Raw genomic sequence first — 26,902 nt, 5'->3', positions numbered from 1 at the left:
GTGGGTGTGTGTGTGTGGGGGGGGAGGGGTGTGTGTGTGTGAGTGTGTGTGGGGGGGGGAGGGTGTGTGTGTGTGTGGGGGGGGTGGGGTGTGTGTGTGTGTTGGGGGGAGGGGTGTGTGTGTGTGTGTGTGTGTGTGTGTGGGGGGGAGGGGTGTGTGTGTGTGTTGGGGGGAGGGGTGTGTGTGTGTGGGGGGAGGGGTGAGTGTGTGTGTGTGTGTGGGGGGGGGGAGGGGTGTATGTGTGTGGGGGGGGAGGGGTGTGTGTGAGTGTGTGTGTGTGTGTGGGGTGGGGGGGTGCAGCAGCCCAGCCAGGAGTTCACGGTGTGATGGGTGGGGCTGGAGCAGGAGGGAATTGACTTGACATCTAACCTTGACAGCAGGGCCGTTTGGGACATCAGGGGTTGGTCAGCCCTGCCCTCTTGACCAGGCCGGGGTCAGGAGTCCCAAGCTCAGGGTCACGGCCAACTGGGGAACTGACAAGTTTTCGGTGGTGATGGCAGAAGGCAGCGGGACACCACCTCGTGCACTCTTTCCCCTTGTCGTACTGCTCATTGCAGTCGAAAACGGGAGGCACCGACGGGCTACAGAAAAGGAGAGCGAGGGAACGTGATGGAGGTGAAAGAAGCAGAAGAGCTGCCCTTGCGCAGATCACCACTACTAACCCCCATGAACCTCCTGAACCAGGAGCACTCAGTCGTGTCACCGAATGCCTGAGTTTCCATCCCATCATCTCCAAATATCGGCCAAGGTAGGGGAAGCACGTTCCCTCAATCAATGGCACCAGCTCCTGGCTGACGGGTTGGGAGCTGGGAGGAGGAGAGCAGGGCCTGAGTTGGCTTTCAAGGCCTTGATTTCTTACCACCAAAAGTGCAAAGAGTATCACACCGCAGCTCCATACATCCGCCCGACGACCATCGTACTTCTCTCCCTATGAACAAGAAAACAACAGCAAGAGGTCAACGTTGTGTTCGAGGACAGCGGCCATTCCCCAGAATGCTGCTTTATTGAGTTCGCCATTTGCTGGTTAAAATCAGGCACCAATTTTTTCAAACCCACCGCTGCTGTTATTCCTTCACGCTGGAGTGAAGGGTTCAAATTCTGACCCATCGCAGCATCCACACAAGTGCAACTAGCTTGGTTGAGCAGGTTGGGCCTACACTCATTGGAGTTCAGAAGAATGAGAGGTGATCTTATTGAAACATGTAAGATGCAGAGCGCACTTGACAGGGTGGATGATGAGTTTGCCCTCGTGGGAGAATTTAGGACAGGGAGGTGAGGAGGAACATCTACTCACAGAGGGTCATTGGAATTCTCCTCCACGGAGAACAGCGGGGGCTGGGTCATTGAATAGATTCAAGGCTGAGTTTTGTTCTATAAGGGGGTCAAGGGTTATGGGTGGCAGGCAGAAAAGTGGAGTTAAGGCCACATCAGATGAGCCATGATCTTATTGACTGGTGGAGCAGGCTCGAGGGGCCCGAATGCTCCTGCTCCTATTTCTATATGTTTTTATGTTCTTATGATTTCCCTTTCTCTAGCCTGGGAGATCCTGAGGCCTGAGTCCCTCCCATCCCTCACCTCCAACATCCTACATGTCTGAGGTTTAGCCAACTGCCAAAATTAATTGCTTATTGCGAGAGAGCAGTTTTGCTGATTAACTGGGGGGGAGCAACGTTTAACCGGGCCTGTCCCTTTAAGGCCGCAGCTCCCTTAGTTGCCGTCAGGAGGTGGAATGAATAGGTAAGTTATTTTGGTATATTTTAGATATTTTTGGAAATATTGGTTAAAAACAAAAAGAAAAAGCGCAAAATAGAATGGGAAATTCTTTAGACGAGATGCCGCTCTCATCTCCCATCCGCCCTCGTGCTCTCTAAGCTCATCTTGTCCACGAAGCCCACATCGTAAGGAGCTGAACGGCCTCCTCCTGTTCCTATGATGAGCCAGCCGGAGGTCACAAGTTCAAATCTCGCCACAGCGGGGGTGACTGGCGACCTCGCAGAGGGGAGCACGAGGGGAGAGGAGAACTGGCGGAAAATAATATATTAACTGAGGTTTAACAGCGGTCGCTAAGGCTTCAAGTTAAAATAATTCCCGTTGCTACTGCACTGAGGGTTGTACATAGCGCACACTGGCGAATGGCTATGGAGGATCGATGGGAGGTGAAAAGGCCAAGGGGCCTTTGCATTTTTTAGGAAACCTCATCCGCGGGTGGGACGAGGTTTCCGACAAATAAAAACAAAATTTAAAATTCTTACGTTTCATTTATAACATGTCCCTCCCACTCCTGCGACAGAGTCACAGCAGGGGACATATTTTATAACATTTCGGAAATCTTTATTTTTCTATTTTGAAAAATGCTCATCTCTGTGCCTCAGGGAGCTTTTCAAACGTTAACCCGCGCGCACGTGTGAAGTTCACCCTCCCAGCACCCCACCCCGCCCCACGGGGCAGCGCTGAGTGCTGCCGCTCACCCTTCACGCTGGCCGGGCCTTAGCGGTCCGGCCCCGATCGTGGGTGGTGGTCGGATTCTGGAAAATTCACACCCGCTCCCACCAAGCCCACCCGGCTGGGGAATAATCCTCCCCTCCCCCCACCCCAAGTCTATTATAAAACAACCCATTACAACAGATCCCAGTGCAGATTTACCAGGACGACTACAACGACGAGGGAGTTCAGTCATGAGGCAAGGTTAGTGAAACTGAGATTATTCTTTTCAGAACAGAGAAACGTAGGGGGAGATTTAATAAAGATGTTCAAAATTCTTGGGGGTTTTGGATGGAATATGAAAGGGAGAACTGATTGTACTGGTGGCTGGGTTTCCAGCTCCCTTTGTCTGAAGTTGTGTTGCCTGAGTGATGATAGGTCAGTCAGCCTAACCTCGATGGTGGGCAAATTGAGGGAAATAATTCTGAGAGACAGTATAAACTGTAATTAATTTGATGAATTAATCAAGAACAGTCAAGGGCAGTCAGCGCGGATTTGTTAAGGGAAGGTTGTGTCTGAATAGCTTGATTGAATTTTTTGAGGAGATGAGGAGGGTAGCGCGTTTTGATGTAACCTGTGTGGATTTTAGCAAAGTTTCCAGAAGGTCCCGCGCAGCAGACTGGTCAGAAAACTAGCAGCTCACCGGATCCGAGGGAAAGTGGCAAATGGGACCCAAAAATTGTTTCAGCACCAGAGAAGTGAAGGATTACAGTTGACGGGTGTTTTTGTAACTGGAAGGTTGTTTTAAGTGAGGTTCCTCAGAGCTCAATACTGGGTCCTTTCCTCGTGGTAGTATTTGTCAATGATTTAGACTTAATGTAGGAAGCATGATTAGGGAATATAAATTGGATCTGAGGTTGATAGTGAGGAAGAAAGGTGTAGGCTTCAGGAAGACCTCAATAGACTGGTCAGGTGGGTGGAGCAGTGCAAATGAAATTCAATATGGAGAAGGGAGGGGTAATTAATCTAGAAAGGATTAACAAGGCAATTGAATATACAATAAATGGTAGGATTGTTACAATTGTAGAGGAACAGAGGGGCCTCAGAGTGCATGTTTACAGATCCCTGAAGGTAGCAGGGCAGATGGATAAGATGGTCAACAAGGCAAATGAGTTCTGTCGAAGGGGCATGAGGACTCGAAACGTCAACTCTTTTCTTCTCCGCCGATGCTGCCAGACCTGCTGAGTTTTTCCAGGTAATTCTGTTTTTGTTTTGGCAAATGGACTACCTTCCTTTATTGGCAGAGCCTTAGAATACAATAGCAGGGAGGTTACACTAGAACTGTATAAAATACTAGTTAGACCCCAGCAACCATACTTCATTCAATGGGGGTCACCATTGACCAGAGTCTGAACTGGACCAGCCATATAAATACTGTGGCCACAAGAACGGGTCAGAGGCCAGGAATCCTGCAGAGAGTAACTCACCTCCTGACTCAAAAGGCCCAAGTCAAGATTGTGATGGAATACTCTCCACTTGCCAGGATGAGTGCAGCTCCAACATCACTGAAAAAGCTCGATACCATCAAGGACACAGCAACCCGCTTGATTAGCACCCTATCCACATTCACTCCTTCCATCACCAACGCATAGTAGCAGCAGTGTTACCATCGATAAGATGCACTGCAGTAACTCACCAAGGCTCCTTAGACAGCACCTTCCAAACCCACCACCTCTATCAACTAGAAGAAGGGCAGCAGACACAAGGGAACACCACCACCTGCAAGTTCCCCTCCAAGCCACACACCATCCTGACTTGGAAATATATCGCCGTTCCTTCACTGTCGCTGGGTCAAAATCCTGGAATTCTCTCTCTAACAGCAGTGTGGGTGTACCTACACCACATAGACTGCAGCGGTTCAAGAAGGCAGCTCATCACCAGCTTCTCAAGGGCAATTAGAGATGGGCAATCGACGCTGATCTAGTCAGTGATGCCCAAACCCAAGAATGAATAATAAATAAATACAGTAATCTATTGGAAAGACATTTGAGGGGATTGGTTCATGTAAACTTTTCAAGCATCAACACACTGCAGAAGCCCAATAACAGAACAACATCAAAAAATAATCTAATTTAAGGAATAAACTTACCCTGATGACTTCTGGACAGGCATAATGTGGAGAACTGCACAAAAAAAGAAAGGTGTAGAGAACTGTTAGATACTTAGCAAAGAGAGGTCTTCACCCTCCTTTCTCCATCTCAGCCAGGACTTTTGGAATTTTATAACCCTCAAAATGTGCCTTAGTGTCCTGGGTCAGGAGGTAGGAACCTTTGGCCTTGAATTAGCCATCAAATGGCCATAACCGTCCCATCACGAAGACCTTCTCCAACTGCAACATCTGCAACAACTGAACACGGCCTTGGTGAGACTGTACCCGGACTGCATGGAATTTTGACCACCTTATCTAAGGAGGGACGTACTTGCATTGGAGACAGTTCAGAGAAGGTTCACTCAGCTGATTCCTGTGATGAAGGGACTGTCTTATGAGGAAAGGTTGAGCAGCTTGGGCCTCTGCCCATTGGAGTTCAGAAGAATAAGAGGTGATCTTATTGAAACGTATATGGTTCTGAGGGAGCTTGACAGGGTAGACACTGAGAGACTGTTTCCTCCCGTGGGAAATCCAGAACTAGGGGGCACAGTTTCAGAATAACGGGCTGAGTTTTATGCCAGCGGGATTTTACAGTCCCGCTGAAGTCAATGGACCTTTGAACAGCTCGCCGCATTCTACGACCCCACCCCCAACGCAGGGAGCATAAAATTCCGCCCAAGGTGTCTCCCATTTAAAACGGAGATGGAATTCTCTTCTCCAGAAAGCAGCGGAGGCTGGGTCATTGAATCCATTCAAGGCTGTGTTAGACAGAGTTTTGATTGACTAGGGGGGTCGAGGGGTGACAGGGTAGAAGGAGGAAAGTGGAGTCGAGGCCACAATCAGATCAGCCATGATCCTACTGAATGGTGGAGCAGGCTCGAGGGTCCACATGGCCCTGCTCCTATTCCTTGGGCGGGATTTAATGCCGGCTGAATTTTACAGTCCCGCCGAAATCAATGGAATTTTGAACATCTCGCCACATTTTCTGGCCCTGCCCCCGTCTCGATGGGTCCATAAAAGTCCCCCCCCACTTGATAGAAAAATTCCTTCCAACGTAGAAAAACATCCCAAGGGGCTTCACACCTGTAGTTCGATGGTGACACTCTTGCCTCAGAGTCTGAAAGTTGTGGGTTCAAATCTCACTCCAGAGACTTGAGTGCAAATTCTAGACTGACACTCAAGTGCAGTGCGGAGGGAATGCTGCACTGTCAGAGGTTCTGCCTTCCAGGTGAGACACGTTGTCTGCTCTCTCATGTAAAAGATTCTATGGTGCTATTGAAAGAAGCGCAGGGGAATTCTCCCATGTCCTGGCCAATAATCACTTCGTTGACTACGCTTCATTGTCTGTAAAGTGCTTTGGGATGTCTTGGAAAAAGATGCTATATAAATGCAATTCTTCGTTTTTATAGGTTTGGGCCCCCATTATGTCAATGTGAGGAGCTCTTCCTGACCTCAGAGATCATCACCCAAGTCCTCTGGTGGTGTTTGCTCGAGGGCTTCAGTATCTTGATCTTTATCTTACAGATGAATGGTCACTTGGGGTAGGTAGTGGTGGACATTCAACACCCAGGAATTGTAGCCCAGACAGAGCCCAGACAGGGGGTTGGCTGGTTGGGGGGTGTGGGGGGAGAGGGAGGTGTGAGAATTGGGAGGCTAAAAACATCCACCCCCGCACAACAGAGTGATGGGTCGTACAGGCATCCACAGACACAAAGAATGAAGGATTATACATTTATATAGCGTCTTTCATAGCCTCAGGACATCCCAAAGAATTATAGCCCATGAAGGACTTTTGAAGTATCACCACTGTAGTTATGTAGGAATCATGGTAGCTAACTTGTGCACAGCAAGCTCCCACAAATAGCCATGTTAATGACCATTTTAGTGATGTAGGTTGTGGGATAAGTAATGGCCTCAGACCAAAGTTATGGAACAAAGTGAAACGTATTTACAGAAGGCCTCTTACCCACAGCTGGTCTCTAGTAGACTATCGCCAACCTGCAGGGAAGCCATTCCAAAATCTGCAATCCGGATATTATTCTTCTCATCCAGGAGGAGGTTCTCCGGCTTCAGGTCCCTGTGACTGCAGAGCAATAGAAGGTGAGTTAAGATCAATCACTGAGCCCCATGGTTTATCAGAGTTAGGGCTCTTTGAGGCTAATTCACAATACTGCACAATGCAGAGATGTGGGGATGGGGCTGAAAGGATATTTGGGTTCTGGGCGCTTGAACAGGACAGTGTTCAAATCGTAGAATGGTTACAGCACAGAGGGAGGCCATTCAGCCCATCATGACTGTGCTGACTCTCTGCTAGAGCAGTATACCTATTGCCCCTTAGCCTTCAAGTTTTCTCTCTTTAGATCCAATTCTCTTTCAAAAGTCACGATTGAATCTGCCTCCACCATACTCCCAGGCAATGCACTCCAGGTCTGAATGTCATGTCGTTGTTGCTTCTTTTGTCAGTCAAAGGGGGAAATTGAGCGCAATTGAGTTCTCCCAGTTCCCTGCAATGTATTTCCAGTGAGGGCCAATAGGAGGTGCACTAGAGAATTTATTTTTTCTTAAAGAATTAATGAACTATTTGGGTTTAGAAGAATGAAGGGTGATCTCATTGAAACATGCAAAATTCTTAAGGGGCTCGACAGGGTGGACACAGAAAGGATGTTGCCTTGTCTGCGGGGGTCTAGAACCAGGGGACACAGTCTCAGAATAAGGGATTCCATTTAGGACGGAGATGAGGAGGCATTTCTTTACCAGAGGGCAGTGAATCTTTGGGATTCTCTACCTCAAAGAGATGGATAGATTTCTCGGTACTGAAGACATCAAGGGATATGGGGATAGTGCAGGAAAATGGCGTTGAGGTAGACGATCAGCCATGATCTAGCTGAATGGTGGAGCAGGCTGGAGGGGCTGAATGGCCCACTCCTGCTCCTATTGACAGGGTGGAGGTGGACAGGATGTTTCCTCTCATGGAAGAACTAGGGGGTCACTGTTTAAAAATAAGGAGTCGCCTACTTAAGACAGAGTTGAGGACAAATTTTTTTTTTCCTCAGGAGACGAGAGACTTTGGAACTCTCTTCCTCAAAAGGTGGTGGAAGCAGAGCCTTTGAATATTTTTAAGGCACAGCTGGATAGATTCTTGATTAACAAAGTGGCGGGGGGTGGGGGTGAAAGGTTATCAGGGGTAGGTGGGAATGTGGAGTTGAGGTTACAATCAGGTCAGACATTATTGAATGACAAAGCAGGCTTGAGGGGCCGAGTGGCCTACTCCTGCTCCTGATTCGTATGTTTGTAAAGGATGACGCTGAGCCACATAAGGAGATATTAGGTCAGGTGAGCAAAAGCTTGGTCCAAGAGGTAGGTTTTTGGGAGGGTCTTAAAGGAAGAAAGCAAGGTGAAGAGGTGGAGGTGTGTAGGGAGGGGATTCCAGAGCTTGGTGCCTAGGCAACTGAAGGCACGGCCACCAATGGTGGAACGTTTATAATTGGGAATACACAAGAACCCAGAATTAGAGGAGTGCAGGCATCTTAGAGCATTGTGGGATTGAAGGAGATGACAGAGATAGGGAGGGGCGAGGCCACGGAGGGATTTTAAAACAAGGATGACAATTTTAAAATCAAGATGTTGCTTGACCAGGAGCCAATGTAGGTCAGCGAGCACAGTGGGAGTGATAGGGGGATGGGGTTTGGTGTGAGTTGAGACACAGGCAGCAGAGTTTTGGATGACCTCAAGTTTATGGAGGATAGAACGTGGGAGACCAGCCAGGGGTGCGTTTGGAGGTAATGGAGGCATGGATGAGCTTCAGCAGCAAATGAGCACTTTGAAAGTTCCTATTGAATCTGTTTTCACCACCCTTTCAGGCAGTGCATTCCAGATCACAACAACTCACTGTGTAGAAAATCACAGAATCACAGTATCACACAGTGCAGAGGAGGCCCTTCAGCCCATCTAGTCTGCACCGACACGTGAGAAACACCTGACCTACCTACCTAACCCCATTTACCAGCACTTGGCCCGTAGCCTTGAATGTTATGACGTGCCAAGTGCTCATCCAGGTACTTTTTAAAGGATGCGAGGCAATTCACCTCCACCACCCTCCCAGGCAGCGCATTCCAGACTGTCACCACCCTCTAGGTAAAAAAGTTTCCCCCCTAAACCTCCTGACCCTCACCTTGAACTTATGCCCCCTTGTGACTGACCCTTCAACTAAAGGGAACAGCTGCTCCCTATCCACCCTGTCCATGCCCCTCATAATCTTGTACACCTCAATCAGGTTGCCCCTCAGTCTTCTCTGCTCCAACGAAAATAACCCAAGTCTATCCAACCTCTCTTCATAACTTAAATGTTTCATCCCAGGCAACATCCTGGTGAATCTCCTCTGCACCCCCTCCAGTGCAATCACATCCTTCCTATAATGTGGCAACCAGAACTGCACACAGTACTCCAGCTGTGGCCTCACCAAGGTTCTATACAACTCCAACATGACCTCCCTACTTTTGTAATCTAATTCACCCCATCTCCCTCTCTGGTCCTTTTACCAACTGTCTTAAACCTGATTACCAATCCTCCTGCCATCTCTCGCTATCTATTCCCCTACCGTTAAAATTGCAGCCAGTATTACTAGGGTTAACACTGGCTGTTACCGTTTCTCTGTGTTGCTGTGTGAGATGAGATTGAATTAAAGCTGCTTGCGAGGCCCCAAGCTTGTGACCAGTACAGACGTGAAACAGATCCTCGATTAAAATACAGCCCCATTCATCATCCAGTCCTGCGCTGACACTTCTATCCCATCAAAAATTTTATTACACTGTCCCTGCGATGTAATTACTATTGGCCTGTGTAGCCGTGATTTGAATAAAGGATTATTCGAAAGCTGCCTGCAGAGACTAATGTAACAGCCGTGCATCACAGTGTGCTGTTTATAGCTACTGAGGACCCCAGGATATTGGGAGATTCCCACTAATCCCAGCATGTAAAGCTGGTATTTGTAGGGACTCCGAATCAGAGAATCACAGAATGGTTACAGCACAGAAGGAGGCTATTCAGCCCATCGTGTCCCTGCTGCCTCTCAGCAAGAGTTAATCAGCTAATCCCATGCCCCAACTTTTTCTGTGGAGCCCTGCAAATTGTTTCTCTGCAGATAATGATCCAATTCCCTTTTGAAAGTCATGACTGAACCTGCCTCCACTGCACTCTCAGGCAGCGCATTCCAGATCCTAACCACTCACCACGTAAAACAGGTTTCTCCTCATGTCTCCATCGCTTCTTTTGCCAATTACCTTAAATCAGTACCCTCTGGTTCTCGATCCTTCCACCAGTCAGAACATTTTCTCTGCCCAGACCCCTCACGATTAGGAAAGTAAATTGTGAAGTGGATGTAAGTGGGCTACAAAGTTAAGTACCTGGCAAATTGAGTACAATGTGGGCAAATGTAAAATTGTCCATTTTGGCAGGAAGAATAAAAAAGAAGCATATTATCTAAATGGTGAGGAATTGCAGAGCTCTGAGATGCAGAGGGATCTGGGTGTCCTAGTGCATGAATCACAAAAGGCTAGTATGCAGGTAATTAGGAAAGTTAATAGAATGTTGTCATTTATTGTGAGGGGAATTGAATACTAAAGTAGGGAGGTTATACTTCAATTGTGAGACCACATTTGGAGTGCTGTGTAGAGTACTGGTCTCCTATTTAAGGAAGGATGTAAAGGCGTTAGAAGCAGTTCAGAGAAGGTTTACCAGGCTAATACCAGGAATGGGCAGGTTGTCTTATGAGGAGAGGCTGGACAGGTTAGGCTGGTATCCACTGGAGTTTAGAAGAGTAAGAGATGACTTGATCGAAACCTTTAAGATCTTGCAGAGTCTTGACAGAGTGGACATGGAGAGGATGGTGTGGGAGAATCTAGAACTAGGGGTCATGGTTTAAAAATAAGGGGTCACTCATTTAAGACAGAGATGAGGAGAAATTTTTTTTCTGAGAGTCGTGAGTCTTTGGAACTCTCTTCCTCGAAAGACAGTGGAAGGAGAACCTTCGAATATTTTTAAGGCAGAGCTAGATAGATTCTTGATTAACAAGGGGATGAAAGGTTATCGGAGTTAGGCGGGAGGTTACAATCAGATCAGCCATGATCTTATTCAGTGACACAACAGGCTTGAAAGGCCAAGTGGCCAATTCCTGCTTCTAGTGCGTGTGCTCGTATGCATGATTTTGAACAACGGAATCAAATCTCCTCTCAACTTACTCTTCTCTAAGGAGAATAGTCCAGTTTCTCCAATGTATCCCTGTAACTGAAGACTCTCATTCCTGGAACAATTCTTATAAATCTTTTCTGCACTCTCTCTGAGGCCTTCACATCCTTCCTAAAGTGTGGTGCCAAGAATTTGATACTCCAGTTGAGACCGAACCAGTGTTTTAAAAAAGGTTCACGTCTGTTCTTTGCTTTTGTACTGCATGCCTCTAGATGAGCATGCAAGGGAGAAAGGAATCGAAGAATATGCTGATAGGGGTGGGGGGAGGCTTGTGTGGAGTATTAACACTGACATAGACCAGTTTGGTCAATAGGACTGATTCTGTGCTGTAGACGCAATGTCATTCTCTGGCCTTTCACTATTGGACACTGTGCTAGTTTTGTCCTCTGGATCCCAAGTTCTGCCTGAGAGGAATTGGGAAAAATGTGTTCCCTCTCTGGTGCGTTAATCTCTGCCCTGTGTTCTATCTATAGCCTGGGTTCCGCCCCTGCAACATCGAGATGGGGGAGTGAGGAGGTGGTGGGGTAAAGGACTCCTTTCTGCTGTGAGACTGGAATAGACCCTGTCCTTCCCACATGGGACATGGTTGCCAATCTTGACCCAGTGAAGCGGAGGAGAAATTCCACTTTCCCATGAGGGAGGAGTGAGGACATTGCATGTTTTTGCAACACTTTTTAAGGCTGAAACGAGCGGCGGGTACAATTCCCACGTGACAAATTTAAAATCCCAGCCTTGTTATTGTGAGGGGCTGAGAAAAATGGGTAAAATCAAAGGCTGAATCACCTGGAGCCAAAGGCCTGAGGCCTAGGAGCAGGTTGTCTATCATCAAGATTAAAGTAGGGTTTGCCATACGTTGGGAGGGGGCACAGGGTGGGGGTGAGGAAGAACCATAAACAGGAGAAAGAATAAATTAAAATGGATTTAAGAATGTTACTTGACCCCATAGAGAAATGGTTATTCCTATAGGAATTGGCAGCCATTTTCTCAGGCCTGGGTCTTGAGGCCTGATGGTAAGGACACTATGAGCCTAGGGCAATAGAGAGGGGCTGTTCCGAGGTTGGCGTGATTGATCTGGCATCAAGTGGAGGCGCACTTTCAAAATATTACAGTGGAAAGCTCTGCTCTGGTATCTCTGATTGCTCTCCTTTGGTGTTTTAAAGGGGCAGGAGCATTCTAACCACATCATTCGCTTGATATTATTCTGCTAAAATGGAGCACAATGTGTCCTGCCCCTCTAATGACTTATCAGGTCAAATTGATGTAAATGGGGACATTCTGAGCTCAAATTCTGAGGTCACTTCGAGGTTAACTGGAAGCATTCACAGATCAAAAACTGATTCAGGAAATTACCAGGTTTAGTTTGCTTCTCTAAAGCACCTGTAATGAATGGTGTTGGAAGTTTGGGTGCTCAATCATTTTCTCTATAATGATCTCCCTTGGCACCACCCAGAGAGAGTCACAGAGTCCCTCTCCCTATTGCTCTCTGCAGTTGATAGTTAGTGGTACCTCACTGCCCTCATCCACCTCACATTCCACCCCTCTCTTTCCCCTACCTCAGTCACGCTGTATCAATCCCCACTCTCCCCTCCCCATGCCCATGTTCTACCCCCTCAGCCTCACTCCCCTCTCCTCCCCATTTCAAATGAGAAGACCTCTCCGTGGCTTGGGGGGGGGGGGGGGGGCGCAGGCAGGTGGCCATGGGCAGAGTACCTGAAGCTTTTGAAGGGATCGTGGAAGTGGTTCCCATTGTAGGTAAGGGCAGTAAATAGATGGAGCCAAAAAGCAGGAAATAGCTAAGGTGGCAAGGGAGGGAGGAGTGGGGAGGAAGGGCAGAGGAGGCAGATGGAGACTGAGGGGGGAGTTTTCCATGCCCATTGGTGTCGGGCATCATGGCGGGTGTAAGTGGACAATATGGCGGGAAGACCAAAAATCGGTTTCATGCCGACGTTTGCAATCGTCCGCTCCACCCGTCAATGACAGGCTGCGTTTCCCACTGCTGGATGTCGGGAACTTCACTCTCATACATCCGCATATCAATATAATCCCTGCCCGCCGGAATCAGCCTCCCATGCTGGGGACTTCGAGGTTTGTTTGCCTACTTTGCTTTGAAAAGCACTTGCGGGCATCAGTGCCAGGCTTCACAGGCAGCACTACATCACTTTTAAGAGGGCTCATGGACATGTCTTTAACTACCAGACCAGCCATAAGCCGGGGTTGGGCTTTTCAACAGCTGCAGGGTTAGGTCTTGCTTGGCGATGGGGGAGAAGTGGCCTCAGGCAAGGGAAGAGGCTGCAGGACAAGGGCTGTACTGGGGAAGGAGGGTAACCCAGGGTGTGTGTGGGGGGCACACGTTGATCTGTGCAAGTGGCCTCAAGATGGTGAGGACTGAGGAGGCAGTCTCCAGAGGAGATGAGGCCAGATGGAGATGTGAGGGTGTATGAGAGAGAGGGAGTGGTGATGTCCCTTGATCTGGCAGTGAGTGAGATGCCGGAGAGCATGTGATGGGCTGGTGAGTGTGTGCGTTTAGAGTGATGAGATGGCGGCACAGGTGAGATCATTCATCCTCTTTCTGCATTGGATGGCCGACCTCTTCTGTGCAGCGTAGGCACTGAGCACCCCTGCCACAGCCTCCAGGTTGGAGCGGTGAGATTACTGGACCTCCTGCACCAGAGCGGGGGTGAAGGATATCACGGCGGGGCCTCCAAAAGGCATTCCAGTGACAGGCCTTCTCTTCCTGGCTTTCAGGGCCATGTTTTCACCGGAGCAGTCCTGGGCTGCAAACATTGAGAACTGTGTGTGCGGCTGCAGTTTAGATATGGCGCCTGGAGTGAGGGAATGGTGTGTCGGGTGGTTCAGAGGCTGCCCGCCAGCGAGGCAGTAAATCTGGGATGATTCTGCCCCTGAGGGACTGGCCTGTTCAACATGTACTGTGGAACACTGGACTTGGAGTCTGTTGAACATCACACCAAGTTATCTGCAAGATCTCAAAGGTCCCAGGTTTAATCACCCCCTCTGGCCTGAGTTAGTTGATCTCACTCAGGGTTATAACTTGGCCAGAGCAATTGATCCTAGTGCTCCTAAGCTCATGGGCAAAAAAATGAAAAGGGTTTTTCCACTCCTATCACCAGCCTGCGACTCCCAGCTTCACCATGCTTGTGATATTAGACTCAGAACCCACAGGTCACTGTCATGTTCATTGGTTCAATTGTTCTGTGTTTAATTATCTGAGTCTGGTAACTGATCTATGCTCCCTGTACTTAATTATGCCTGGGTGTTGACTCAGAGCTAAGTAAACAGACATCACAGCAGCTACTAGAAGCTGAGCTGGGAGGATGATTTAGACATTTTAAAGCAATGGATTGAACTCTGTAAATAAAGTTCCTGCACACTTAGAAACTAGTGTCATCTCTTCATTGAGCTGAGGAAAATCAAATATACAAAACATACAACAGTCACAAGTTCAAATCCCACCGTACCAAGTTGTGAAATCAGATTTAATAAATTACATACATTTGAAAAATGACCATGAATTGTTGGGGCAACACAATTTATGTCCTTCGAGGAAGGGTGACCAAGTCCATATGATTCCAGGCCCACTGTATGTGGCTGTCTTTTAATGCCCTTAGGGAGTCTCAGGATGAGTAATAAAAACCACCTTTGCGTCACGGTGTGAGGAGACATTTGGGCTTGGACAGACCGCTAACAGTAACCGAGTTTCCGCTCAAGTACATGGTCAGGGCCTGTGTCCCAGCCTAGAGACAGTGCCTTTAGGGGAGACAGAGGCCCATTCCCCAGCCAGAGTCAGTTCCTCAAAAGGCATAAAAAAAGATCACAGGGTAAAAGCTTTTCAACTATAAGGGTGTTTCCTTACCATATGGAGTGACTGTGACAGAAATCCAGTGCGGATATAATTTGTCGGAAGAATTTCCGAGCTTCTTTTGGTGTCAATCTTCCTTTTTTGACAAGGTAATCAAACAGTTCCCCTCCGGACACATGTTCTAACACTAAGTACCTGAAAGAGGAAAGGAAAATTCAATGAAAGTGAAAACATTACAGGACACGTCGCAAAATTAATTGCCTCAACAGCAGATGCTTTACTAATTGAGAATGTTAAAGGCTTCAGGTCCTCGAGCACACACTTTTCACCAGTGGCTCTTAGCAACACACTGAGAGGCCTGTCTCCAAGCCCCTGCACCAGTCTTGGATCTTAGCAACACACTGAGAGGCCTCTGTCTCCAGGCCCCTGCACCAGTCTTGGATCTTAGCAACACACTGAGAGGCCTCTGTCTCCAGACCCCTGCACCAGTCTTGGCTCTTAGCAACACACTGAGAGGCCTCTGTCTCCAGACCCCTGCACCAGTCTTGGCTCTTAGCAACACACTGAGAGGCCTCTGTCTCCAGGCCCCTGGACCAGTCTTGGCTCTTAGCAACACACTGAGAGGCCTCTGTCTCCAGACCCCTGCACCAGTCTTGGCTCTTAGCAACACACTGAGAGGCCTGTCTCCAGACCCCTGCACCAGTCTTGGCTCTTAGCAACACACTGAGAGGCCTGTCTCCAGACCCCTGCACCAGTGACCCTTGCAAACCTATTGAGAGGCCTATCTCCCAGGTTCCTGCACCAGTGGCCTTGCTTGGGTGGCCAGATATTCAAAAGTCAAAACCGGGACATATTGACCGGCTCCCGTTAATATTGAGTTTCACATTAAGAAGATATGAGTCTGTGTGATCGTATCCCATTCCAGTGCAGTACTGAGCTGTTTCTCCCCAGCCCCCTTATTGAGCACTTTTACCTGGACCTGACCACCTGGCGCACATCTTCTGCCATCATGCGAGCTCATGGTTGCTAAGAGACATTATCAACGCCATATCTGGAAGAGGGGCCTTGACAGATCTCGCGAGAACTCCTGGAGCATAAGCCTGGGTGGATTGTCTCCGTGGGATCAGCTGTTAATCATCGCAGGGCGCACTCCCCCCAGCCCTGCTGTATCTTCTCGGTTTGTATTCCTGTTGCATTGGTATCTTGGCGCAGCCTTGTTCCCATTGGCATAGGCAGGGAAAAGCTGGAAACCTGGACGTTTGAATGATTTTGAGGAACTTGTCGGGATACCGGGTCGTTCAATGAAAGTCCGGAACTGTCTTGGTAAAATCAAGATGTCTGGTCAACCTACCACACTGAGAGGCTTCCCTCCCCAGGCCCCTACACCATAGCAACACACTGAGAGGCATCAGTCTCCAGGCCCCTGCACCAACGGCCCTTAGCAACACACTGAGAGGGTCCTCGTCTCCAGGCCCCTGTACTCGTGACTCTTAACAACACACTGAGAGGCCTCAGCCTCCAGCACACTGCAGCAATGGGCCTTAGTGACACACCAAGAGAAAACTCCTACACCCGCCCAATTTTCTTTTCTTTTCTCCCCAGCTCTTTCAAACGCGCTGACTCTCGCTGAGCTATGGTGGCTGTGGTGCCAACCTGCTCTCCAGTAAATCAGCCAAGCGTCCACCTTTCACGTGTGAACTCTGAGCTGCCGGGATACTTGATGGAGGGTATCATAGCTGAGCCTGAACCTGTTCTGAACCCTAGTGTGCGCACAATTATCCAACAGAACACACTGCGGACGCCATTCAGGAGCAGGAATCCCCACTAAATTTTCCCTTTGGACTCCCAGGATATTGACTGTCGCTTATTGTGGCTGCCAAGCTGACTCCAGTCACACCAAGGATGGGCACCAAGAAGGCATGCACGAGAGCCCACTCCTGGCAGCTAGCAGTTAATGGCCAGTGATCATTAAGGAAAGAACTGAGAGGCCATTGCTTTTATTGCATTTAGACAGTCCATTAGTGGTAGGGATTATGAACCCACGACACTCCTCCTTCGGATGGTTCATATTTCCACTGGGAGTATCAACCCACTGCGCAGAATGAGAAATTCAACACAAATCTTGAACCTTTTCACTTGGTATCATGTCCCCCAGCCTGCAGTCCAACCCTTAGTTCCTGCAGGAATGAGAGAGAAGGAGGGATGGAGGGAAAGAGAGGAAGTGGGGAGGACTGAGAGAGAGAGAGAGAGAGAGGAAAGAAAGAAGACACGGAGGAGGAAAAATATGGTAAAGAATGGACGAAGGCTGCGACAGAGGGTGGGAAGGACAGAGGAACAGAGGGAGGGAAGGGAAGGAGGCGCAGAGGGAGGGCAGGAAGGACAGAGAGGGAGGGAAAGAAGGACAGAGGAAAAAGAGAGGAGGATGGAAGGAAGGTCATTTCCTCTTGAGTTACAGAGTTAATGCTTTCAAAATATGAATCAACTGCAGACACATAATCCTGAGAGAAACATGCAGAAGGCGAGGCAAAAAAATGTGCAGAGTCTTTAGAACATTCAGAGTGGGTATTATTGTTAATATAAATTAAGTATTTTATAACTTAACCTGGAAGAGGAGAGGGTGAAGCAGTCTTATCATCAGGCTCTATCTCTCAGGGCCTAGTGTTCACATGCAGCCTGGGCTAATGGAAAGCTCCCCTGTCTGTGTGAATTGGATATGGGAGCAGTTCTCGATCCAGTAGGAATGAACTCAGCACAGAACATCGTTGGGCAAAGTTTCCAATTTATATCCCCTCAACCGGCACCTAAAATTGGGAATTTTACTCCGAGAGGCCACAGGATTTGGTAACTGAGTTGAAGCTGCTCGCTCTCCATTAATTTGCCAGAGATGTGGCAGGAGATACATTTACTGACAACGGCACCAAGGATATTTTTGGTCTCCCCCCTGGTGTTGACACTGAGGCTCATATAGAGGGAGATTTACTCTGTATGAAACTGTCGACTACCTGACTGAAAAGACAGAAGGCCTTGCATTTATAGAATGCCTTCCACAACTTCAGGACATCCTGAAGCACATTGTGGCCAATGAAGTACTTCTGAAGTGTGTCATGCAGGGAAACGTGGCAACAACGAATTTGCGCACAGCAAGTTCCCACAAACAACTGTGTGATAATCTGTCTTTAGTGAAGCCCATTGTGGGATAAACATTGCCCAGAACACCAGGATGAATGGCCCCTACTCTTCTTTACAATAATAGGCAGGGAGCCATTGGGAGATGGTAGCTTGGTGGTAATACTACTGCACTTGTGAGCTAAAGGCCTAAGCTAATACTCCATGAGCTCAAATCCCACTGTGGTGGGAAATTTAATCTAAAATAGAAGACTAGCCTCATTATTAGTAATTGTTAAGGCTACAAGATTGTTGTAAAAATCCATCTGGTTCACTAATTGCCCTTTAGGTCAATAATTTTTTTAAAATTCATCCACGGGATGTGGGCTTCACTGGCTGGGCCCAGCATTTGTTGCCCATCCCTAGTTGCCCTTGAGAAGGTGGTGGTGAGCTGCCTTCTTGAACCGCTGCAGTCCATGTGGTGTAGGTGCACCCACAGTGCTGTTAGGGAGGGAGTTCCAGGATATTGACCCAGTGATAGTGAAGGAACGGCGATATATTTCCAAGTCAGGATGGTGAGTTACTTGGAGGGGAGCCTCTAGGTGGTGGTGTTCCTGTCTATCTGCTGCCCTTGTCCTTCTAGATGGTCGTGGGTTTGGAAGGCGCTGTCTAAAGAGCCTTGGTGAATTCCTGCAGAGCATCTTGTAGATGGCACACACTGCTGCTACTGTGTGTCAGTGGTGGAGGGAGTGAATGTTTGTGAGCGTGGTGCCAATCAAGCGGGCTGTTTTGTCCTGGACGGTGTCCAGTTTCTCGAGCGTTCTGGGAGCTGCACTCATCCAGAGGGAGTATTCCATCACACTCCTGACTTGTACTTGTAGATGGTGGATAGGCTTTGGGGAGTCAGGAAGTGAGTTACACGTCACACGATTCCTAGTCTCCTAATCTGCCATCCTTACCTGGTCTGGCCTACATGTGACTCCAGACCCCACAGCAACCTGGTTGACTCTTAACTCAGCTCAAGGGCAATTAGGGATGAGCAGCAAATACTGGCCATGCTAGTGACAACCACATCCCAAGAGTGCATAAAAATGAATATACTTACAGCCACTAGACACGGCCTCAATTTAATGTCTTGCCTGAAAAGCAGCACCCCCCACAGTCCTGCACTCAGAGTCACAAGGGGAGGGGGGAATGAGATTTGAACTCTCTGGCTTTCAGGCAAGAATGCTACCCAGTGAGCCACAACATCAGGTTCTCACATCCCTCACCCCGATCAACGCAGGGTCTATTTCTGACTGATTCTGAGTTGCCCACTGCCGCTCCAGGGGGAACCAGTGAAAAATGCACACACCATAAAACAAGCAAAAAATATAATACCTACAAATATTTCTTATTTTCATAGACGTCGTGGAGCTTCAGTACATGAGGGTGCTCGATCAACTTCAAAATGGCAATCTCTCGTTCCACCTACAGCAAACGAGAAAGGAAAAACCTGTTATACTCAATCCTGGCAGCAGGAGGCAGCGACGGTACTGAGGGCTGGAGAATGAATAGGAACAGGAGGAGGCCATTCAGTCCCTTAGGCCTGCTTCACCATTCAATTAGATCGTGGTTGATCTGTTTCTTAACTCTGTTTCTCCCTCGAGACCAGACAGAATCACAGATTTATTGTAGCACAGAGTGTCTGCACTGGCTCTCTGAAGAGCAATTCACTGAACTGGAGTGTCATGTACAGATTTGGTCTCCGTATCCAAGGAGGAATATACTTGCCATGGAGGCAATTTTCATTAGATTGATCCCTGGGATGAGGGGGTTGTCCTATGATGAGAGGCTGAGTGAATTGGGTCTGTATTCTCTGGAGTTTAGAAGAATGAGAGGTGATCTCCTTGAAACATACAAGATTCAGAAGGTGCTCGATAGGGTGGACACTGAGAGATTGTTTCTCCCTGACTGGGGAATCTAGAACACAGGGGCCAGCATTTATTGCCCATCCCTAATTGCCCTTGAGAAGGTGGTGGTGAGCTGCCTTCTTGAACCGCTGCAGTCCATGTGGTGTAGGTACACCCACAGTGCTGTTAGGGAGGGAGTTCCAGGATTTTGACACAGCGACAGTGAGGGAACAGCGCTATGTTTCTAAGTCAGAATGGTGTGTGGTTTCGAGGGGAACTTCCAGGCGGTGGTGTTCCCATGTGTCTGCTGCCCTTGTCCTTCTCTGGTAGAGGTCGCGGGTTTGGAAGGTGCTGTCGAAGGAGCCTCGGTGAGTTGCTGCAGTGCATCTTGTAGATGGTACACACTGCTGATACTGTGTGTCGGTGGTGGAGGGAGTGAATGTTTAATGGTAGAAGGGGTACCGATCAAGGAGGTTGCTTTTTCCTGGATGGTGTTGAGCTTCTTGACTGTTGTTGGAGGGTGCGCTCATCGAAGTAAGTTCGATCATTCCATCGCATTCCTGTTCTCTCTTAATGAGGCCCCAGGTTTTAATCAGGTGTCCACTTGATGTCATCGGCCAGGAGCAGCGTCCACTCGATTGACACTTCCCGCCAAACCGAACCCCAGGACGTCTTTGCCGAGTTATTATTACAGAGGTCACTGGGAATGGGGTGTGGGGGGAGGGGTGGAAAGCTGCCTTTCCTCCTTACCCTTAGCAACGACCCAGCAACCAGGCAACTTCTCCCCACCACCCTCCTACCCCATCCCCCCACAACCACCAGCCTCTAATTTTCCTCAGTATAACTGGCCCTGCTGACCCTCTCCAGCAAGTCAACCCAGACAATGTCAACAGGCTATTTGGCCACAGATGGCATCACAGCCCACAACAACTTGCATTTATATAGCGCCTTTAAAATAAAAACATCCCAAAATGCTTCACAAATGACAAGTGTATCATAAAACATAAATTGCCACTAAGCTACTAGGACTGGCGGCTCGAAGCTTGATCAACAAAAGGGGAATTTTAAGGAATGTCTGAAAGGAAGAGAAAAATGAAGAAATTTAGCGATCAATGCAAGAACTTACTACTTAACCAATTTTCCAATAAGTCACTGAAACCCTGGCTGAATTTGCTCCTCCACTTTAACCCAGATGCACCAGGATTATGTTTTCCCAACTTGTCTAGTCCCTTCCCACCGACATCTGTGACTCTTCTGATGCCCTCCGTCACTTTATCAGTTCCCATTCTCCGGGCCTTAACCATCTCCTTCTCACCATGGGCAACCAATCCCTCTACACATCCGCGTCCCCACCCCATCCGTGCCTCCACCCCAACCACACCCCCACCCCCCACCCCCAACCAGGATAGTTGAGGGCTCTCCGGGAGGCCCCCCCAGCCTCTGTCCACCCTCCTCCGCCTGGCTGACTTGTTCTCACTCTGAACAACATCTCCTTCAATTCCACTCACTTCCTCCAAATAAAAGGTGCTATGGGTACCCGCATGGGTCCTTGCTATACCTGCCCTGTTTGTGGCATAGGTAGAACATTCTTTTCTTTAATCCTACTCAGGTCCCACCCCTCATCTCTTGTTCTGACGCACTCTTCCAGCGCCATTTCTGCTCTGGCTCCAAACCGGAAAATGTCCTCACATTGCGTCCAATTTCTAACCTCCCATCATCCTCACGTGGCCTATTTCTGACTCTTCCCTTCCCTCCTTTGACTTCTCCGTCTCCATTTCGGGGAAGGGGCCATCAAGGAATATTCACCACGGCCGGAATTTTCCGGCCCTGTTGGCATTGGGCGTCATGGCCGGGGGGGGGCGACCAGAATCGTCCCCCTCGCGCCAGGTTTACCATTACGCCGGCCCAGAACGCGTCTGGGCAAGTGTGACGTGCAGAAGCCCGAGCTTACTGTCAGACCCTTGCTCGGATGGCGGACGTCCGAGGGGAAGATGATGTCGGAGCCCGACAGCTACCAGACCCTGGAGGACCACGCGCACCTCATGCTGGGTGGATCCTCATGCACGTGGCTCCAACGCAAAGCAGCTGGCAGGAGGTGGGAGGTCTCCGGTGACGCTTCGGGCTTACTTCGGAACATCACAGTCTAGGCCATGGGCTGCTGTGGATGATCGGAGAGGGAGGGGAGAGGAAGGTCTTAGCTGTGAGTGAGAGGTGAAGACGAATCGGGGGGGTGGTGGGACAGCAAGGTCCAAGTTGGACTGGGAGAGGAAGATGTACCAGTGGGGTGAGGTTGGGAGTAGGGGGACGAAGGAGTCGGGGGTGAGCTGGGAGTTGGGAGGGGGAGGGGGAAAAGAGGGCGTCAGGGGTGAACTTGGGAGGGGAGGGCGGAGGAGACAGTATGGGGGGGAGGAGGGTGTAACGGGGGAGAACGCGGCAAGTAGAGGGGTGGATGTAAGGGAGAAGTTTGGGGGGAGGGGAAGGAGGTCCGGAGGAGGAGGAGTCCAGGAGAGGAAGGTGTCAGGGGGAGGAAGTGAGTTCAGAGGGGTGTAGGAGTCTGGGGGGGAGGGAGGAGTTTGGAGGTGGGGAAAGGAGTCCAGGGGGGAGGGAGGAGTTTGGGGAGGGGGAGGTGGTAGGGGTCCTGGGGGACGAAGGTGTCTGGGGCGAGGAGGGAGTAAGGGTGGAGGAGGATGTAATTGGCGGGGGGAAATGTCCCGGTGAATGTACAAGAGTCAATGACTGCCTCCTGGGGAGCAAACTGAGGGTGGGCGTGATCGGAGGGAACGAGAGGGGGCAGAGGGAGCCAGAAGGGTGGAAGGGGGAGGGTGTGACGGTAGCAGTGGAAGGGATGGTGAGGGTGGTTGGTGGGGACTAGGGGGCAGCATGGACCCTGGGGGTGGGGAGGAGGAGGTCAGGGAGGTCAGTGTGGATGGGGGTGGGATTCTCGGGAAGGTAGGGAATGTGCACGTTCACCTGGACATCCTGGAAAGACAAGGGTTCAGGTTGGTAGGTGACAGTGGGGAGGTGGAAGGTGATGCCAGAGGTGTCAACAGTGATGGTGGAAAGGACATGGGTGACTGGGGAGAGGGTAAAGGATGGGGAAGCTGATCAAAAACTTGACTACGACCATCGTTGGCGAAATCGAAAGTGGGCGGAGCCTGGTGTCGGACGGGCAGAGGTGCTGCATGGGAGCGCAGTCAGCGGGTGGGCGGAGATGCAGGTCAGCTCAGAGGGACAACTGAAAGAGAACCCTAGCAGGCAGCATTGAAGATGCTCGGGGCAGTGAGATGAGTGTGATGGGTGAAGGCTCCGCGGGTGTGGGAGAGCGCTCACACGAGGCTCTGAAAGGCCCTGCCACACTCACACACACTTCTCCCCCCAGAGTCGCTCGTGGTCCAGCTGTGAGCTGCTCGTGTAGGGGGGGATGCAGGGGGAGGACTCGCTAAGCCTGTCAATGAAACTGAAAGACAACATTACACATTATTCAGCGAAAGGAAATGTAATTTCAGATGATAAACTGACAAAATGTGTTCACCTGTGCAGCCACTTGTGATCAGAATTTCTTAACTTTTCTAGTCCTACCACTTCTTCTAGGTGATGCCCTGACATCCGCAGCAGGAGTGGAGACGGCCTGCGCAATGGTCGCCCCTGTTGCCTCTCATGACTTTGACGTGTGTCCTCTGGAGAGTTGAGGCCTGGAGGGCCCTGGCTTGCTTTGGCTGCCCTCCTGTGGGCCTCCCGCTGTGGTGACAGAGGACAAGGTTGAGGGGGTCACAGGTTAAAAGGGGACTTGGGGAGCGGGGACAGCCCCTGAGATTCCTGAATGGATGAGCCAGGGGTGTCCAGCTGCCGCTCCTCCTCCCTTTGGGTGCCCGAGGGTCCCGGCCTGGCACCTTGAGGGGGAGGAGCATCTGGAGGGACATCAAGGTGTCCCGTTTCCCTCTCGTGTTGTCACTGCAAGAACTCACCCATGGCTACAGAGATGGAGCACAGGTCTACGTACATCTCTGCGTTCTGCTGGACCAGGGCCTCCATGACGTCCTCCATTCTCCCCATGGAGACCTCCATATGAGCACATGTGGGCGCCACTTCATCACAGAGCAGACAGATGCACTCCTCCGACTCGTGAGCCACTGAGTTGAGGGCCTCCACCAGCTGTGTGTGATGTTCCCCCGCCTTCTGCTGACTCTCCAGGATGAGTTGGGAGGCAGAATCCAGAGACTCATCATCTGACTCGGGCCTCACAGATGCCTCTTCCCCAGCAGCCCTCCGAGTGCCGGGGAGCTCAGTTGGCCCTACCTCCTCCTATTGTGGACACGTGTCTGTGCAGTGACCACCAGAGTGTGAACTCAAGCCTGCTTTAGATCTAGGCCCCACCGAGGTGTGTGTCTCTGCGCTGGTGGAGGGTGTGGGTAAGCGCTGTGATGGGTCTTCCAGGCTGCTTATTTCCAGCTCTTCACTGGAGGAGGTGTCCTCTTGGCTGGAGGTGAGGACATGGATGGAGCTGAGGGACTGAGGGTGTCGGTTGCTTGTCAGAGCTCCCTGTGAACCAAAGTAGAAATAATTAGTGCTGGCAGCAGAGTCAAAAGCAGGAGAGAGAGAGAGAGAGAGAACTCACAGTTACATTGAGAGGGGGATGATGTGGTGCAGGATCCTCAAGTGGGTGTTCACCCCTGACCTCATTGTCACCGCAGGCACAGTCCATGTCCTCACCAGTCAGCGCGATGGCACACTCCTCACAGTGAGTGAGGGGCCTAATGTGGGTCACTCCACCCCCGTTCTGGGACCCCTCCCTGCTGATGTGAGCCAGCTTCTCCTGCATGAAAACAGATGGAGAGAGTGTGAGCAGGACACAGGGCACCGCGTGGAATGTTTGTGTGGTGAGCGGAGCCATGGATGGGATGAGGACGTGAGCTCCAGAGGATATGAGTCTGATGGAGGTGTGAGGGGGGTGTGTGAGAGTTAGTGGTGTTATCCCTTGAGGTGTGAGATCCCTGTGGATGTGATGGGTTTGGGAGGGTGTGAGTTGAGAGCGATGAGGTGGTTGACTTACCCTGGGCGAATGGATGAGAGAATTCATCCTCTTCCTGCGCTGGATGGCTGACCTCCTCTGTGCTCCGGTGGCACTGAGCGTCTCTGCCAATGCCTCCCAGGCCGGATTGGTGACTCTGGTGGGCCTCCTGTGGTCAGATCAGGGGTAGAGGGCATCGCAGTGCCTTCCACTGTATCCAGCAGGCGCTCCAGAGAGGTGTCACTAAATTTGGGGGCTGCTGTCTTTGCTTTTGGAGGTATCTGTTGCCTGGGATGGTCCTGGTCTGCAGACATGAAGTGGGCTACGCTCTGGTGCGCTTTAAATATGGCGCTCGGAGCAAGAGAGTGCCGAGGTCACGGTGGGGCAGGTAAATCCGAACCCACCCATCAGCAGTCTGGCATAGTTTCCGGGAATATATTATTAATGAGACAGGTCACACCGGGAATGGGACAATACCGCGCGAAAACCCGCATTTCGGCTGACGGGTAAAACGCCCCTTTATCCACCCTGCTACTGCACTTTGTGCAAATCGGGGACAATCCCACACTATAAGTGATTGGGCTCACACAACTGCTTTGACCACACTTCCTCATGTCCCAATTCCTGCAAGGATTCCAGTCCATTTTCTGGTTTCTCTGTCACATCTGTTCTGGTGATTCAACCTTCCGTCCTAACACTTCCTGTATGTCTTCCTTTTTCTTCAATTGGGGAGTTTCCCCCGCCACTACTATTGTTGACAGCACTCTCGACTGTGTCTGCCCCATTTCTTGCACTTCTGCTCTCACCCCTTCCCCTCGATCCCAGAACCATGATGGGGTTCCCTTTGTCCTGCCCTTTTACTGCCTCCCTTCTCACCACGCAAGATGCCAAACACTCCTTCCAGGTGAAACAGAGATTTACTTGTAGTCTTTTCAATGTAGTCAACTGTATTCATTGCTCATAATGTGGTCTCCTCTACACTAGGGGGGGCCAAATGCAGACTGGGTAACCACTTTGTGAAATGTCCACAAGCGTGACACTGAGTTTCCAGTCTCCTGTCACTTTAATTCTCCACCTTGCTCTCACTGACATCTCTGTCCTCGGCCTGCGGTCATGGTCCAACGAAGCTCAATGCAAGCTCCAGGAACAGTGCCTCATCTTTCCAGTAGGCACTTTACAGCTTTCCGGACTCAACACTAAATTCAAACATTTCGGATCATAACCTCTGCCCCCACTTAGTTTCGCTTCCTTTGCCGGTTTTGGTTTCTCGCTCTTATTCCCCTTCCTCGAACATTCTGACGAAAGCTCATTGACCCGGAACGTTAACTCTGTTTCTCTCTCCACAGGCACTGCCGGGCCTGCTGATTGTTTGAAGCATTTTCTGTTTTTATTTCCGGACATGTCTGCGGGAATCTGCATTTAATGCCCATCCCTCAATGCCCTGAGTAGTTAATGATGGACCCTCTCCCTGAGCTACTGGGCTTTGTGCTTTGACAGTGTCCGGAGGATCATTTCCAGATTCTGACACAGTGACAAGGAAGGAACAGTGATGTATGTCCAAAGCTCCGCAGCCAATATACTAACATGCACCAGGTACCTTTTATCTACCTCTCCCTGTACTCAACCCCCAGCAACCCCTTGATGTCTAAATTCTGACCCTTGTTTTCAAACCTCTCCAAGCCCTCACCTTTCCCTATCTCTGTAACCCCTCCAAGACGTCTGCCCCGCTCCAGATCTGATCTCTTGTGCATCCCCCAACACCCTTCACCAAGGCAGCGCCCTCCTTAAAGCTCTCTACCTCGCTCTCTCCTCCTTTGACACTTGTAAAACCTACCTCTCTGACCAAGCTTTTAGTCACCTATCCTAGTATCTCCTTATGGCTCGATATATCTCCTATGTGGCTCAATGTTGGATTTTATCTGATGCCTGTGAGCTGCCCTTTTCAACTGTTTCGACTACTTCAAAGGTGCTATAGAAACACAAGGTATTTGTTATTATTGAAGTTAGGATGTTGTATGACTTTGGATTTCGGAGGTACTGATGATCCCACGACATCGCTGCTCTTTCCTTTTTAGTACTGGATTGGGGTAAGTCAGCTAATTAATCTGTGAAATTTAAGCATCCTTGGACTAGCATTTATTGCTCATCCCTAATTGCCCTTGAGAAGGTGGTGGTGAGCTGCCTTCTTGAATTGCTGCGGTCCCTGTGGTGTAGGTACACCCACAGTGCTGTTAGAGAGGGAGTTCCAGGATTTTGACCTGGCGACA

The 26,902-nt window shown here is 49.8% G+C and overlaps 1 protein-coding gene across 1 annotated transcript in view; it reads right to left on the bottom strand.

Annotated features, from left to right (window-relative positions):
• Nucleotides 1-26,902, bottom strand: part of LOC121271690 (serine/threonine-protein kinase BRSK2-like) — a 333,868-nt gene that overhangs the window by 49,367 nt on the left and 257,599 nt on the right. Inside the window, exons 3-7 of the mRNA XM_041177841.1 lie at nt 19,120-19,205; nt 14,685-14,825; nt 6,537-6,653; nt 4,571-4,604; nt 860-928 (exon numbers count right to left, since the gene is read on the bottom strand). Coding sequence (XP_041033775.1) covers nt 860-928; nt 4,571-4,604; nt 6,537-6,653; nt 14,685-14,825; nt 19,120-19,205 — 447 coding nt within the window. The remainder of the gene's footprint in view (nt 1-859; nt 929-4,570; nt 4,605-6,536; nt 6,654-14,684; nt 14,826-19,119; nt 19,206-26,902) is intronic.

This window comes from Carcharodon carcharias, chromosome 31, assembly GCF_017639515.1.
Source record: "Carcharodon carcharias isolate sCarCar2 chromosome 31, sCarCar2.pri, whole genome shotgun sequence".
In the NCBI taxonomy this organism is placed as follows: domain Eukaryota; kingdom Metazoa; phylum Chordata; class Chondrichthyes; order Lamniformes; family Lamnidae; genus Carcharodon; species Carcharodon carcharias.
Note: the sequence above shows the minus strand (reverse complement) of the source record. Positions and strands in the feature narration are given on the sequence as shown.